The sequence below is a fragment of the Leptopilina heterotoma genome, unplaced genomic scaffold (assembly GCF_015476425.1).
Source record: "Leptopilina heterotoma isolate Lh14 unplaced genomic scaffold, ASM1547642v1 Lhet_141, whole genome shotgun sequence".
Taxonomy (NCBI): domain Eukaryota; kingdom Metazoa; phylum Arthropoda; class Insecta; order Hymenoptera; family Figitidae; genus Leptopilina; species Leptopilina heterotoma.
In genome coordinates, this window is record NW_025110860.1 from 772,042 (window position 1) to 789,043 (window position 17,002).

At 27.7% G+C, this 17,002-nt stretch overlaps 1 protein-coding gene across 2 annotated transcripts in view; it reads left to right on the forward strand.

Annotated features, from left to right (window-relative positions):
• LOC122498060 (protein abrupt-like) overlaps positions 1–17,002 on the forward strand; it is a 127,585-nt gene that overhangs the window by 51,471 nt on the left and 59,112 nt on the right. For both annotated transcript variants that reach the window (XM_043605600.1, XM_043605599.1), the window contains exon 6: positions 6,409–6,581. In XM_043605600.1, coding sequence (XP_043461535.1) covers positions 6,409–6,581 — 173 coding nt within the window. The remainder of the gene's footprint in view (positions 1–6,408; positions 6,582–17,002) is intronic.

A 17,002-nucleotide genomic window follows, 5' to 3' on the forward strand; every position in this document is an offset into this window, starting at 1 on the left:
TAAGATATTAATTATTTATGATTATAATTAATTAATGTATTTATTGGTTGTATATTAAGGAAATGAACATATAACATTAAAATTATGAATTAAATTATTCTTTTTTTTTGAATTTCGCGCCATTACAGTTCTTTGATTCGCCGCCTAGATGGCATGAAAATTCTCTCACAAACGAAATCAAGCGAATAGAGTGTGACTCTGTAAAACCATTCTAGAAAAATTCTATAGAACTTTTTCGACACAAACAATTTTTTTAGAAAAGTGAAAGTCAGAATAACTCTAAGATTTTTGTTAATTACCTTTTTGTAATTAATATTCAAATTAAATAATATATTAAATTATGATGAACTAGTTTCATTTCTATATTTTTAATATTATTTCTACTGGAAAAAATAAATTTTTAGAATTCATAAGAAAATTCTAAATTTTAGTTTTTTTTTTACCTCATAAACTATAATTAGAATTCCAGTATAAAATCTTCAATTTTTCTATTTCTGACAATGATTTCTTTTCAAATAAATTAATTCTCGAAGAACAATCATAAAATTATTACTTGTAAATTATTTAATGTATAATTTTACTTAAATATTTTTAAATTAATTGAATTTTAAAAGAGTTGCGTTTACAATTTTCATAAATAAATTAACTTCAAAAGGTTTTAATTTGAAATTTTAGAAAATTTCAATTTTGAATGAGTTTTAATTAGAGATTTTAAATAATTCTTTAAAATTTCTAAATATATAAATTTGATTGTTTATTAAAAATAATGAATTTATAGAAGAATTTTAGTTAAAAACACTAAAAAAAATTGAGTATTGAAGAAATTACAAATTATTGCAGAAATTCAATTATTTTTAAAAGTAATAAAATTCTTCGCAGAAATTCAATTATTTTTGAAAATTAAAAAAGATTCTCGTCAAAATTTCAAATATCTCTATAAATAATAAAATTCTTCTTTGAAATTCAATTATTTTTAAAAATTGTAATAAAATTCTTGGCAAAATTAAATTATTTTCAAAAATTTTCCTGAATTCAATGATTTTCAATATCTACTATTTTAATTAAATTTTCTAGAAGAATTCAATTATTTAAAAAATTTTTAATAAAGTTGTTCGTAAAAATTTAATTTCTTTTATAAAATAATAAAAAATTCACAGGAATTCAATTATTTACAAATTTTTTATAAATTTCTTCTAAATAATTCAATTATTTTCATAAATAATAAAGTTTTTAGAAGAATTCAATTATTTTCGTAAATAAAATTCTTTTTTGGAATTCAATTATTTTTATAAATAATAAAATTCAATACAGAATTTTATTTATTTTTATTACAATTTTAATGAAATTCCTCGAAAAGTGTAATTACTTTTAAAACTTTTATTAAAATTTGTCGAAAGAATTCAATTATTAAAAAATTTGTTGATAAAATTCTTTATGAGAATTCAATTTTAAGAAATATTCAATTATTCAATAAATTATTTGTTTTTTTATTTAAATAATTGAATTCTAGTAGAATTTTCTAATGTAAATTGATTTAAATTTTTTAAATTAAAATTTAGATAATAATTGAATATTAAAAGCAATATAGTGTAAATTTTTCGAAATAATTGAATCTCCAAAATTCAATTATTCTCAAAAGTATTAAAATTCTTTACAGAAATTCAATTATTTTTAACAATTTTAGTAAAATTCTTGGCAAAATTTCAATTATTTTCAAAGATTTTTCCTAATGTTTTTCAATATCTACCATTTTAATAAAATTTTAAAAAATATGTCAATTATTTATAAAAAATTTTAATAAAATTCTACGCAAAGATTTAATTCTTTTCATAAATAATTAAAAAGTTCACAGGCATTCAATTATTTACAAAACTTTTAATAATTTTCTTCGCAATAATTAAATTATTTACATAAATAATAAAATTTTTACAGGGATTCAATTATTTTCATAAATAATAAATCTCATCGCAGAATTTCAATTATTTTTTATTCAATTTCTCGAAAAATGTAATTATTCTTTAAAAATTTACTAATATTCGTCTAAAGAATTCAATTATTAACAAATTTGTTGATAAAATTCTTTATGAGAATTCAATTTTGAAAAACATTCAATTATTCAATAAATTATTTATTTTTGTATTTAAATAATTAAATTCTCGTAGAATTTTCTAATAAAAATTGATTTTTAAAAATGAATTTCAATTGAAATTTTAGAGAATAATTGAATATTAAAAACATTATATCTTGATTTTTTAGAAATAATTGAATTTTAAAAAGGTTTCAAATTAAAATGTAGAAAAATTTGTATTTTTTGGAAATTATTTAAAGTTTTTAATTTCTAATATATATATTTATTTAAAGAATTTTTGAACAATTGAAATTTTAGTAAAATTTAATTGTAAACAAATGGATTTAAAAATTCTCAAAGAAGAATTTTTTCAAAAATTATTAAAAATAATTGATTTAAATGAATAATTTTAATCAAAAATTCTAGAAAATAATAATTCAACTGAAATGATGCAATTTTTCATGTTTCTTCAAAGAAAAAAATTTTAATTAAACAAATTTTTTATCCACCTATATTTAGATATGCGGTTTTTTTTTCTTATATTTGAAATGTGCTTGTAATTTACTCGATTAAAATTATTATTCATGACTGCTATTTAAGTTTTGTTTCTGATTTTGATTAAACAAAAGATTATTGAATATAGTGAATAGGACTCTCGACGATTTCCATTTCAAGTCTTTAATCCGAAGCTATATATAATCAGACTAAATTCCCTTTGATCCTTTAACTCCTTTGTAATTAAAACCAAGAGAGAGAGGACTCAATCTGCGTCAAATTTTAATGGTTCCAATAATTTAAATTGGATAATAATAAAGAACAATAAAGTCAAGTGAATTGGTGGATAGAAAAAAATTTTCCAAAAAGAAGAAAAAAAAAAATTTTTTTTTTTTCTTTATTCAAGAGAGGATTTTTCACTTCAAAAAGCTCAGTTCTTTGAATCTAGATCAGATGAATACAATTGGTGGAATTAAAGTCGGATCGCAGAGGCATTGAGTTGAAAACATTTGAACGAAGGTTCAAACGATTTGTTTCATTGAATTCAGTTAATGAATTGTTTAGCAGTTAATCGATCATTCTGTATAGTAAAAGTGACCATCTACTTTATGCCCTGATTGATTTTGTTTATTCGGCTTCTATTTTCTTTCTTTTTTTTTTTAATAGAAAATAGTTCTTTGAGAATGAAAAAATAATTTGCGACACTTTTTTTATATTTTATTAAAACTATTTCGTTATCTCGGTGAAGAATAATTGAAAGTATTTCGAAATGTTACGTAATTTTTAATTTTTTTTAATTTTTTAAAAATACGAATTTTAAAATTTTTTTTCGAAATATTCCAAATTTTTTCAAATACAAATTACTTCAATTTTTATAGTGTGAAAAAAATTGTAGTCAAATGTTTCAAATTTATTTTTGAATAATTTTTCCAAGATAATGAAACTTTAGAAATAATTATATAATTAAAAAGTTTTTAAATAATTAAAATTTTGTAAAATGTCATTGAAAATAATTGATTTCTTTAAGTAATTTATTAGAATATTGAAAAATCAAATATTGAAAAATTTTAATCGCAAATTTTTTAAATAATTGCAATAATAATTTCTCAAAAAATTTAATGAAATATCAAAATGAAAAAAAAGCTTCAAAAAAAGTATATTAACAATTTTTTTTTGTCAAAAGTAATTCTTAGAATTTTTTTATTATAATTTTTTTTGAAATTCAATTATTTTCAATTATTTTCAATTATTTTCAATTACATATTTTAAAAATTCAAAAAACTATCAAAAACTATTACTTTAAAATTTATTTTTTTAGCATTATTATTATTAAAAATTTGTAAAAAATAATTATTTTCATAATTTTTAATTAAAATTCTTCATAAAATTGTTTAGTTTTTTAAATTATACAAAAATTATTTTAAGAAATTGAAAGCTGTTCGAGTTTGCAAAGTTTATAACCAACTATTTAGCAGAGAAAATATTTTATTTAAATTTATTTTTAATTTTTATGTAAAAAATGTTTTGCCTAGCTTTTGATAAATAATTTATAACATAAAAAAATTATCTGTAATGAAATTATATTATTATTTATGTCCGGAAAAATGTTTTCATTTTTTCAATCGTCGATTATAAATGTTGTGAGTTTCAATAATTTTTTTAAAATAACGTTACCTTTGTTTTTTAATAACTTTTAACATAATTCTTTAATATTCGTTTATTTTTAACATTTTTAATTGTATATTTTGAAAATTTAAATATCTACAAAAAACAATTACAGTAATTTTGATTAAATTAAATTTTTTAAAAGTATTATTAAGATTTTTGAGGAAACAATTATTTTCAAAATTTTCAATTAATTTTTTCGAAAAAAATTTGTAATTTTCTAAATTATACAAATTTCTTTTTTAAGAAATTCAACAAAAAACAATGACAGTAATTTTTTTTAAATAAAATTTTTTAAAAGTATTATTAAGATTTTTGAGGAAAGAATTATTTTCAAAATTTTTAATTAAATTTCTCTAAAGAAATTTTTAATTTTTCAAATTAAGCAAAATTTTTTGTATTAAAAATTCAACGTTCATTGAACTTTGTAAAGTTTATAATCAAAGATTTAGGGGGAAAATAATTTTTTTATTTAAATTCATCTGTAAATTTTTGTTTCAAAAAATGTTTTGCACAGTTTTTGATGAATGAATTATATGATGAAAAAGTAAATAAAAATATTTTATTACTTTTTGTCAGGAGAAATATATTTTTTTCCTTTCAATTGTCAATTATAAACGTTATGATTTTCTCTTTTTTTGTGATTTTCAGGCGAAAATTCAATTATTTTTGAAAAATAACATGTCTGAGAAATTAATTCTTAGAATTTTTTTTCATAATTTTAAAAAATTTCAATTATATCTACAAAAAACTATATTAAATTTTCAAGAAAGCGTGCTTTTTAGATTTATCATTAAAATTTTTTTGCAAAAATATTATTTTCATATTCGTAATTGAAATTCTTCAAAAACTTGATTACTTTTTGTTTATATTTTCAAAAAATTCTTTTAAAAGAATTTTTTATTATTGTCAAAGAAAATTTTACTAAAATTCTTTTAATTTTATTTTTTTTAAAGAAATTTTTCATTTTTTAAAAAATATATTATTATGGAAAAATTATTTTTAAATACTTTTAAAAAATTAAATTTAATACTTTTTTTATTCTAACTTTTTTTAAATTTCATTATTTTAAATATTTTTCTTGTGGTAATAATTGCAACTTAAATTTTTTTATTTTCTTTAACATTTTGTTTTTCGTTCTGGAGGAAAATTTTGTTTTTTTTTCCTTTTTTTTATTTTCTTTAACATTTTATTTTTCGTTCTGGTGATGTTTCTCCAGAACGAAAAAGAAAATGTTAAAGAAAATAAAAAGCAATTAGAGTAAAATGAAGTTGTTCAGGTAATTTCTAAATTTTTCTATTTCTGTGAGTTTCGAAAGGTAATTTTGTTTTCCTGTAATTTTTGTCTTTTTTTTTTTTGTTCCTTATTTGTTTTTAGAATAAGAGAGCTCGGTGAGAGAAAAGAAAAGAAAGAGGGAAATAGTCGAAAGAGTGGTACATGTATGTACATCGATTCCTATTGAATAGCACTTCTGGGCGTTTCGACCATAGCACAACTCGTTGACCGAAATGCAAACTTTAAATAGGAAATCGAAGAAATTGCTTTCAGTCATACCAGAAACTTTTGGCTTCACAAATACTTTTTAAGTTCAATCCAAGGAAGTCATTTTCAAGTGTTTCAAGTAAATGACACTCGGAAAAGTCGAAGAAACGCAATTTCTCATTCTTTCCTGCTCTTTTTTTTTTGTCGGGTCAGAGAAAAGAGAAATTTTTTTTGATAATTTCATCATAAAAATTATCAAATTATTTAGAATAATTGTATTTAATATTTTAATTTTTCAAAGTTTAAAATTGACATCTCGGGTGAATATTTGTAATTATATTAAACGTAATGAAGAATTTATATGTCCATTCGGACTAGGTCACTAGATACATTAATCATCACCTGTCATCAAAAAAAGGTAATAATTTCCATAATTCTTCATTTTCATTTGTACATTTTTGCCTCTATCATATAATTCTTTATTGTTGGTTAAATATTTTTAAATTAATTGACGAATTTTTGAGAAATATTTTGAGTAAAAAATTATTATATTGAACTAGGTAAAACTAAGTTTTTTAGGGGGTAAAATTAAAAATTTTTTCTATTAGATTTTTAGATCTATATAAAAAACCGATAATTTAGAATTTGTTTCAAAATATAATGTTATTTATAATTGTTTTTTTGTTTTTGTTTTGCAGCAAAAAGAGTTCGTCGTGGCAGGCCACGACTGGGAACGCGAGGTGGAAGACATATGACGTCCATTCATGGTAATTCTCCATCTCGAGGTGATTGGTTGCCTCTTGATATGAGGACAACTCCACCCACAATGCCCGCTTTTCGAGGGTTTGAAGAAACCTCCTCAGACGGTGTGGTAAGTTTTCAACAAATACATTTTACGCCTAATTATAAAATAAAAATTTATTTAATTATTCCATATTTTTTTTAAATACTGTACAATTTGTCAAAGATCTTAAAAGATTATAATTTATTGTCAATTCCAATGGTTAATAAGTCTTTGACTTCGGTTGTTAAATTTGGGAAAGTAAAAATCTGTTTTTTCTGAAAAAAGGTCCGTAAAGTACGTAATTTGATAGAAAAAGGACGAAAAGTTCGTAAATTGTCGTAAATTGTACGATATAATTTTTGGAGAATTTTAGAGAAATTACAAATGATTGCAAACATTCAATTATCTTCAAAAGTATTAAAATTGTTAGTAGAAATTCAATTATGATCAAAAATTTTAAAAAATCCACGTCAACATTTCAATTATTTTTAGAAATAATAAAAGTCTTCTTTAAAATTCAATTATTTACAAAAATTTTAACAAAATTCTTGGCAAAATATCAATTATTTTCAAAAATTTTCCTCAATTCAATGATTTTTTTTATATCTACTATTTTCATCAAATTTTCCCAAAGAATTCAATTATTTAAAAAATAATAAAATTCTACGTAAACATTTAATTTTTTTCAAAAAATAATAAAAATTTCACAGAAATTCAATTATTTACAATTTTTTTTTATAAATTTCTTCTAAATAATTCAATTATTTTTATAAATAATAAAATTTTTATAGGGATTAAATTATTTTCGTAAATAAAATTCATTTAAGGAATTCAATTATTTTCATAAATAAAAAATTTCAATGCAGAATTTCAATGATTTTTAATACAATTTTAATGGAATTCCTCGAAAAGTGTAATTATTCTTAAAACTTTTATTAAAATTTGTTGAAAGAATTCAATTATTTAAAAATTTATTGATAAAATTCTTTATGAGAATTTCAATTTTAGAAACATTTAATTATTTTTCAATAAATTATTTATTTTTGTATTTAAATAATTGAATTCTCGTAGAATTTTCTAATGTTAATTGATTTCAATTTTTCCAGTTAAAGTTTAGATAATAATCGAGTATTAAAAGCAATAAAGTGTGAAATTTAAGAAATAATTGAATTTCCAAAATTCAATTATTTTCAAAAGTATTAAAATTCTTTACATAAATTCAATGATTTTTATCATTTTTAGTAAAATTCTTGGCAAAATTTCAATTATTTTCAAAAATTTTTTTTTAATTATTTAAAAATGTGTTGATAAAATTCTTTATAAAAAGAATTCAATTCTCAGAAACATTCAATTATTTAATAAATTCTTTATGTTTGTATTTAAATAATTGAATTCTCGTAGAATTTTCTAATAAAAATTAATTTATAAATGAATTTCAGTTAAAATTTTGGATAATAATTAAATATTAAAAGCATTGTATCGTGAATTTTTAGAAATAATTGAATTTTGAAAAGGTTTCATATTAAAATCTTTGAAAATTTTAATTTTTCATACTTTTAACTAACAATTCTGTAGAAGAATTAATTATTGGGGTCATTCCAGCGAAAATCGTCTAGAGCTGGTTGCTCGATGATTTTAAAAAATGCTGTAATTAATATATAATATTCTTCAATACAATTAGATTATCCTTTAGTGGTTTATAGCACAAAATATATTTTACATTCTTTTAAATAATTATTTTAAATTTCTAACTGGTTATGAAGTCTAACATAACCCATTTTTCAAAAACTCAGTATAAATAACTAAAAACAGATTAAAAATACTGCTTTTTATTTTAAATATATATATTTTTGTTAAATACATCTAAATAAACGAAAATTATTTAAAAATAACTCACCAGAACATTTAAATCAGTATTTTTTTGTACTTGCACAGTATAATAAACATCATTTTCTTTTCCTCATATCTTCTGTGGAGAAAAAGGAATCTTCACGAAACCTTTTAAACTGGATTTGTTTTAACATTATAAATTTATTTTAATTGAAATTTTTTTGGGACCTGTACTCATTAATTATTTAATAAATATGAAAAATTATATAAATTTAACCTGATTTTGATTAAATTTTTATTTTCATGACTAGACTGAAGTTTGTTTTCTTTAAAAAAACGATAAGGTGATGAACTTCAGTCTAGTCATGAAAATAAAAATTTAATCAAAATCAGGTTAAATTTATATAATTTTTCATATTTATTAAATAATTAATGAGTACAGGTCCCAAAAAAATTTCAATTAAAATAAATTTATAATGTTAAAACAAATCCAGTTTAAAAGGTTTCGTGAAGATTCCTTTTTCTCCACAGAAGATATAAGAAAAAGAAAATGATGTTTATTATACTGTGCAAGTACAAAAAAATACTGATTTAAATGTTCTGGTGAGTTATTTTTTAATAATTTTCGTTTATTTAAATGTATTTAACAAAAATATATATATTTAAAATAAAAAGCAGTATTTTTAATCTGTTTTTAGTTATTTATACTGAATTTTCGAAAAATGGGTTATGTTAGACTTCATAACCAGTTCGAAATTTAAAATAATTATTTAAAAGAATGTAAAATATATTTGGTGCTATAAACCACTAAAGGATAATCTAATTGTATTGAAGAATATTATATATTAATTACAGAATTTTTTAAAATTATCGAGCAACCAGCTCTAGACGATTTTTGCTGGAATGACCCATTGAGAAAAGTTTAAGTGAAATTATTTTGAAATTAAGTAGTTAAAGTTTTTATTTTTTAATATTATCTTTATTTACTCTCCCTGCTCACGCAGGGTTCGAGACTCCCTAATACACATCCTCTACTTAAAACTAAAATACATTTTCACTTACAACTAAACTTAATACGCTCTACTTATATCTACTAATCGCAATCCGCCAGTGCACCGGGTTTCCGTTTCCCGTTCCAATTTGCCCTTTTTGGCTTCGTCAAAATTTAAAAACTTTACAAACTACCTTTTATATTTAAGCATTACTGCCTTACCCCAATACAAAAAACCCCTCCCTTTATCGGCCCTAATACATTCTCTCTTCTCTCATTCTTTCTAATCTTTCTATCCATTTTTCCCCTTTCCCATTCTCATCCAAAATCCACTTAATTTTATCCCCCATCCCTCCCTCCACCCCTCCCACTTCAGTTTCCCCCATACATTCCTCCAAAACATGCTTCCAATCTTCTACCTGAAACCCACACATCCTACACATTTTCTCTTCATCATCCATCCAATACCTACACTCTTTCACTCCTTCACCCATTCTAAACCTACACAATCTATTCCAACTTTCATACTTTTTCATTTTTCCTAAATACCCCGGCTCCTTCTCTCCCCTCACCATCCTATACCATCTATTATATTTTGACTCCACTATCCTGCTCCACCTCTCATTCTCATCCTTTTTCTTCCAACCCTCCATCACCTCCCTCTCATTTCCGCCCCATCTCCTTCCCTCCTCCAACGCATCTCCTCTTTCTCTCTCCCATCTTGGAATATCTTTCCTTCTCATTGCTTTCCCTTTCTTAACCATCCTCAAACACTCTCTCGCGATGTCACTCCCTCTTCCCAGCTCCAACTTCTCCTCCAATCCCATTGCCCTCTTCCTTTGCCTCAATACAACCTTTTCCCTTCCCAATTCCTCCCTTAACATGTATCCCGGACAATTCCTATCTACCCCCATAGTCCATCTTAAAAACCTTTCATGCAAACTTTCAACCTTTCCAATCTCACCCCACCCCCATACTTCCACTCCATAACTAATCACCGCCCATACCAAAGCATCAAACAACCATACACGCTTCTTCCAATCATTCTTAAATCTCCTCTCCCCAATTCCCCATACCTGTCCCATCACCCTTCCCCCTTTTTCTATTCTTCTTTCAATATTTAACTCTTGCTCCCCGTTCCAATTAAACCAATAACCCAGATAACAAAACTCATTCACTTCTTCCACTCTTCTTCCATTTAGCTTCCATTCCACCTCCTCCACCTCCCCTATCCTTCTAAATCTCACCACTTTTGTCTTCTCCACATTCACACATAAATCTTTCTTTCTGACGTATCCTTCAAATTCTTTCATCAACAGTTTCATCCCTCTTTCATTCTCAGCCATCAACACTACATCATCCGCATACGCTAGTACATACACACGTCTTTTTCCCAGAATCACTCCCCCTTTACCTTTTCTTTCCATTTTCTCCTCTAAGTCAGCCATTAACAAATTAAACAAGATTGGACTAAGGGGGCAGCCCTGCCTTAACCCCCTACCCAACCAAAACTCCTCCCCCAACTCTTCCCCAATTTTAACCTTTTCCCTGGTGTCCTCATAAAATTCCTTAATTCTCTCTATAAACCCCTGCCCTATACCCAAATCTCTCAAAGTCTTCCACAAAATCCCCCTGTTAACCGATGGGAAGGCCGCCTTAAAATCAACAAACACCGCCACTAATTTACCTTTCTCCTTTTTAATGCTTCTGTTTACCAAAAAATTTAATGCGTATATATTATCTACCGTCCCCATCCCTTCCCTAAATCCTGTCTGATTATGCGGAATTAACCCCATTCTTTCCACCACTTCTTCCAACCTTTTCCTAACCACCTCCGCATACACCTTATACCCGACAGGCATCAGAGTTACCCCCCTATAATCTTCCACCTTCCCTCCCTCCCCCTTTTTTACAATTGGAACTATTAAGCCCGTTTTCCACTCTTCTGGCCACCCTTCCCCCTCCCACACCAAATTCGCAATTTTCCACATTTCATCCCTCACCACCTCCCCCCCATATTTTAAACATTCCCCTTCCATCCCATCCCCCCCAGCCGCTTTATTTCTTTTAAGTCTGTCTATGGCTTCGCTTATCTCCTCCTTGGTAATTTGTTTCTCATCCCTCCCTATGTCCTTTCTCCTTCCCTCCCCCCTTATTCTACTCCCTACCCCTCCACTTAGACCCTTAAAATAATTCGTCCATGTGCCCATTTCTATCTCTCTGTTCAAACCTCGTCTTCTTTTCCTTTCCCTGTTTATTATATCCCACTCCTTGCCCTCTTTAATTGCCGCTTCCACTTCCTTCATAAATCTTATCCTACCCTCCTCCCTTTTTCCTCTTATTAACTTCCCATGTTCCCTATGAATCCTATTATATTCTTCCTTTCTAATTCTACCCCCCCTCCAGTCCTTTACAGTTTTCCTCAAATTTTCCCTACTTTTGACACAATCTTCATCCCACCAACCCTTTCTGCTCCTCCTCGTTCTGTTCTCTTCTTCCTCTATGCCCCCCTTCACCTCCTCCATCACGCATCTTAATCTCTCAATTCTTTCATTTACCCCTGCTTCTGCTTTAAATCTTTCCTCCATCTCTTGCATCCTGTTTTCAAAATCCACTACGCTTTCCTTTCCCCAGTTTCCCATTCTGACTTTAACCCTTTTACTTCCTATCTTTTTCTTTAACTTCTCCTTTCTTCCTTTCATTTCCACTATCAATGGAAAGTGTCCCGAACCACCCTCAACCCCCACCCTCATCCGCTTAATATTACTCTTCGTCCTCCCATCCGTCATTACATAATCTATAACCGTTTCCCCCCTCCCTATAAATGTGAACTCTCCCTCTTTATCCCCTTCAATGCCCCCATTACATATTTCCCACCCCGTTTCCTCCATAATGCTAATCAACTTCCTTCCCTCCTTGTCTATCTCCTTATGTTTGGACACCCTTTTATACTTTTCCTCCTCTTCACTCCACTCCCCTCCTCCCAGTTCTCCAGTCCAAGCATTAAAGTCCCCCCCTATCAGAATCTTCTCCCCCTTCCCTTTTTCAATCCATTCTTCCAGCTGTCTCCAACCCCTTCTTTCCCCTCTTCTTCTATAAATCCCTACTACCGTTAATTTTTCCATTCCAAACTTAACCCCCCTCACCATACAACCATCCTCCTTGTTACCCCCACCCATAAATTCTTTTATATTTAAATCCCTACCTCCTACCCTTTACCTTTTCCTTTATTGCTCCTTGACATTCCCAAATAAATTCCTTCGGCAATCTGCTTTTGACCCTTTCCCAATCCTTATCTTCAACCCAAGTCTCACTTAGCATTATCACATCCCATTTACCAATATCCTTCCAAAAACCGTCATCCTTATTTTTCAATCCCGAGATGTTCCAAAACACAACTTTTATTCCCCCCCCTTCTCCGTTAATTCCCCACCTCTCCCCCCCATACCCCCAAAACCCTTTTCCCTTTCATTCTTATTTAACTCCCCAGTCTCCCAATTAACTCCCCACCTCTCCCCATTAATCCACACGCAATCCTTCCCCCTTCTTACGGTGTTACCTTTATTCCTTTCCTCCCAGACTTTTTCATTAATCTTCCAATTCATCTTTCTCTCCTCCCAAGTTCTGTCCTCTTCTATCCATACCTCCTTGCCCTTCAATCTCCCCTTAATCCTCAAAATCTCCTTTTTCTGTATCTCGTTCTCCAACTCGACCACCCACAAACTCATCAAGCCTCCCTCCTCCCTGCCCACCCCTCTTACCCCTTTTACCCCTACCGTCCCTCCCAGCTCTCGCAATAACTCCTCTATTTTTTCTTTTCCCCCCTCCTTCACCACTTTCAATCCCCTTACCAAAATATTGTTCCTTCTCTTCTCCCTCTCCATTTGCCCCAACTTCCATGCTAAATTGTCTACCTTTTTTTCTAAACCCTCCCCTACCCCCCTACCTTTTTGTCCCTCCCTTTTATCACTCTCCCCCTTAATTCTACCCAATTCATTTTCCAACCCTTCTACCCTTATCTTTAAGTCGTTCATCTCTTTTTTAACTTCTTCATTTTCGTCCTTTTGTCCCTTATCCAATTCTTCTAGCCTCCCCCAAATTATTTCCTTTTCCTCCTCCCATTTTTCCTCCCATTCTCTCCATACCCTTTTCAATCCCACTAGCTCTCCCCCCACCCTATCCAATCCACAATCCACTTTTTTACTTAATTCCGCAATATTCCGGTTTGTTTGCTCCCCCATCTTCAGCATTTTCTCCATCCATCCCCCTTCTTCCCCCTCTTCCTCTTTTTCCTCATCACTTTTCGACCCCTCACTAACCGCTTTGCTGTTTAAATCCCCTGACCGTAGCCACGCATGCATCCTAGCCGGCGACTCACCCGGGTCTTCCAAGCCTAACAACTCTGCTTTTGACTTCCTACCCCTTCGCACCGCTAGTTTCTTATTAAACTTCTCCACGCTATCAATTACCGCTACAGCCATTTCCGCTTTCTTTCCTTTCCCATTCCCAGACTTTTCATCAATTCTTGACTCGCTTGGCTCGCTCGTTTCAGCCGTAACCTCCTGCCCTCTACGGTCCCTTATCGGAGACCTTTCTAAGAACGCCATACCTGCCTTACCTACACACCACGCCAGTCAAAAGCGACAATTCTTTTCTCCACACACTCCTCCTTTAACAACTTTACACCCCTTATACCGTTCTTTGAACAACCCCTCAACCCCCTCACCATTAAATTCCACCCCCCTTATCTTTTTCACCCCTCACTACTTACTTAACCCTTTACTACCTAACTCACTCTCCCCACTCGCAACACCTAACCTTCACTTCCCTGCTTCACTTTTCACACTTATATCACACAATCCTTTCCCCTAATTTCCCCAAATTTTCAATTATTCCAACAGAAACACCTCACACAACTCAAAACTTCACTCAAAACCCTCCCTCTGCTAAAAATTCACTAAAAATTTCCAAAAATTCAAGATCGCGTTCCCACACGTGTAACTTTAACCGGTACCGGAAACGGAAACCTTTATTTTTTAATATATATATATATATATATATATATATATATATATATTTGATTAAAGAATTTTTGAATAATTGAGATTTTGTAAAATTGAATTGTAAATAAATGAATTTGAAAATTCTTAAAGAACCTTTCCAAAAACTATTAAAACTAATAAATTTGTAGAAGAATTTTAATTAAAAACACTAAAAAAATTTAATTTTGAAGAAATTACAAATTATTGCAGAAATTTAATTATATTCAAAAATATTAAAATTCTTCTTAGGCATTCAATTATTTTCACAAATTATAAAACTCATCGGAAAATTTCAATTATTTTTAATACACTTTTAATCGAATTTCTCGAAAAATGTAATTATTCTTAAAAAGTTTATTAAAATTCGTCAAAAGAATTCAATTATTTAAAAATGTGTTGATAAAATTCTTTATAAAAAGAATTCAATTCTCAGAAATATTCAATTATTCAATATATTATTTACTTTTGTATTTAAATAATTGAATTTTAGTAGAATTTTTTAATAAAAAATTGATTTAAAAATGAATTTCAGTTAAAATTTGAGTTAAAAATTGAACATTAAAAGCAATATAGCGTGAATTTTTAGAAATTATTGAAGTTTGAAAATTATTTTTTTTTGAAAAAGTTTAATTGAATTTTTTTAATATTAGGTGAAGTTTTTATTTTCTACTTTATATTTAATTGAAGGAGAATTTACGAATAATTGAAATTTCGTAAAATTGAATCTTATAAACAAATGAATTTAAAAATTGTCAAAGAACTTTTTCGAAAATTATTAAAAATAATTGATTTAAAGAAGATTTTTAATTAAAAATTCTAGAAAATAATAATTGAATTGAAATTATGAAAATAATTTTGAAGATGTTAGAGTAACAATATTTTTATAATATAAAATAATGATTTTATTACTTGGTCATCTTTAATTATTATAAATCATGATGAAATTGATTACTCCGAGTCGAAGGCTCGGAGTGATCGATATCTTCATGTTTTATAGTTATAAAAATTTAATTTACAGTTTTAAGTAAAATGTTCTCTAATTTGACTCGGACTGGTTATGTTTTTGTCAACAATTGGTCCACAATCTTTAATTTTTGGTCCGTAAAGTCCATTTTATTTTGAAATATTTTAACTCGTTCAAGCCGTGCAAATTTAATTATAATAATTGTTCTGACATTTATATCGGTGAATCAAAACGCAGTTTGGAAAAAAGAATCAAGGAACATAAAAACAAAAAAAAAATTGTATCTGTTGTTAATGCAAACATCAAACTACATTTAATCATTCTATGAATTTCGATGAAGTCAAAAATTTAGATTTAGATTCAAATTATAAAAAACAATTAATTTCTGAAATGTTGCATCTAAAATTTAATGATTATACGATCGATAAGAAAGAAGGTATCCAATTTTTGAGAATTGCGGAAATTTCAAAATTCGAGACAATTAATTTCAGCTTTAGTACTGTTAAGTGTTAAAAGTCACAATTTAGTTTTTGGTTCTGCACATCCCAAGGCGAGAATTTGGCAAAAGAAAAACGATTAGCTTCCTCATTAAATATCTCTTGATTTTTATCGTAATGGACACTAAAATACTGCTTTTCAACTATACTATCACCACTAAAAGCCTCTTGTATGTTCTCTTGAGATAAAATCTTCAAGTGGCAGCACCATTCCCCCTGATGAAATTCCAAAATCAGCAAACGTTGCTTTTATTCCAACAAAGACTTATCCATTGCTAGAAATGTAGAAATCGGAAGTATGGTTCAACAGTAATCGATAACAAGAGCTTGAGGGAAATTCCCTCTTCCTGTTCAACTCGTTAACAGAATCTCGGTCCATGTTCCCTAAATGATTCCCATTTCTCGATAATATTTCTTCTTCTTTTTTTTTGTTTTTTTTGTATTCTAAGTCAAGTGCAAAATGGAGATAACTGTGTGACATCGTATGTTTGGATAATCACCCCCAAGGCCTGGGCAAAAGAGAGAGAGAGAGAGAGAGAGAGGGAGTAATCGACCATTAGTCGAGGTAATTAATAACGCCGGCGGTGACATATTTAACTAGACATCCCTATCCTGGACGCGTTTTCCGCCTGGCCAATAAGATTCCACCGATAAGCGAACCATCTAATTTATAAAGAACACACAAGATCCGTGATGTTAGAAAAAAAGATCTCAACATTCTCGTTTTCATTGTGGGTTAAACGGTCTTTATTTTCACACATCGTTAGCATTGTGATTAGTTTCAAACAATTTGCATGATGAATTTTCATTCATGATGAAAGTTGTTTGGATTCAAAGAAGTGTTTTGTTTAGTTTAGTTTGAAAGAACTGACAGTGATAAAAAAACAAATTGCTAATTTATTATATTTCACAAACTAGAATGCCCTAATATGTTAATCGACTAAGTAATTCATGTCAAAAAAAGGATTAAGACCATTTTCCTTTTCCCAGAAACAAATAATTTCTAAATCGACTAAGTAATTCATGTCAAAAAAAGGGTCAAGAAAGAAGATCCTAGAAACAAATAATTTCTATGTAGTTGAATTCTTAACAAATTCTGTAAGTACTGAATCCTTTCGGAAAAGAAGTCATTTTAAAAAAAAAACGCCCTATTATTTAAATTGACTAAATCATGTAAAAAAAAT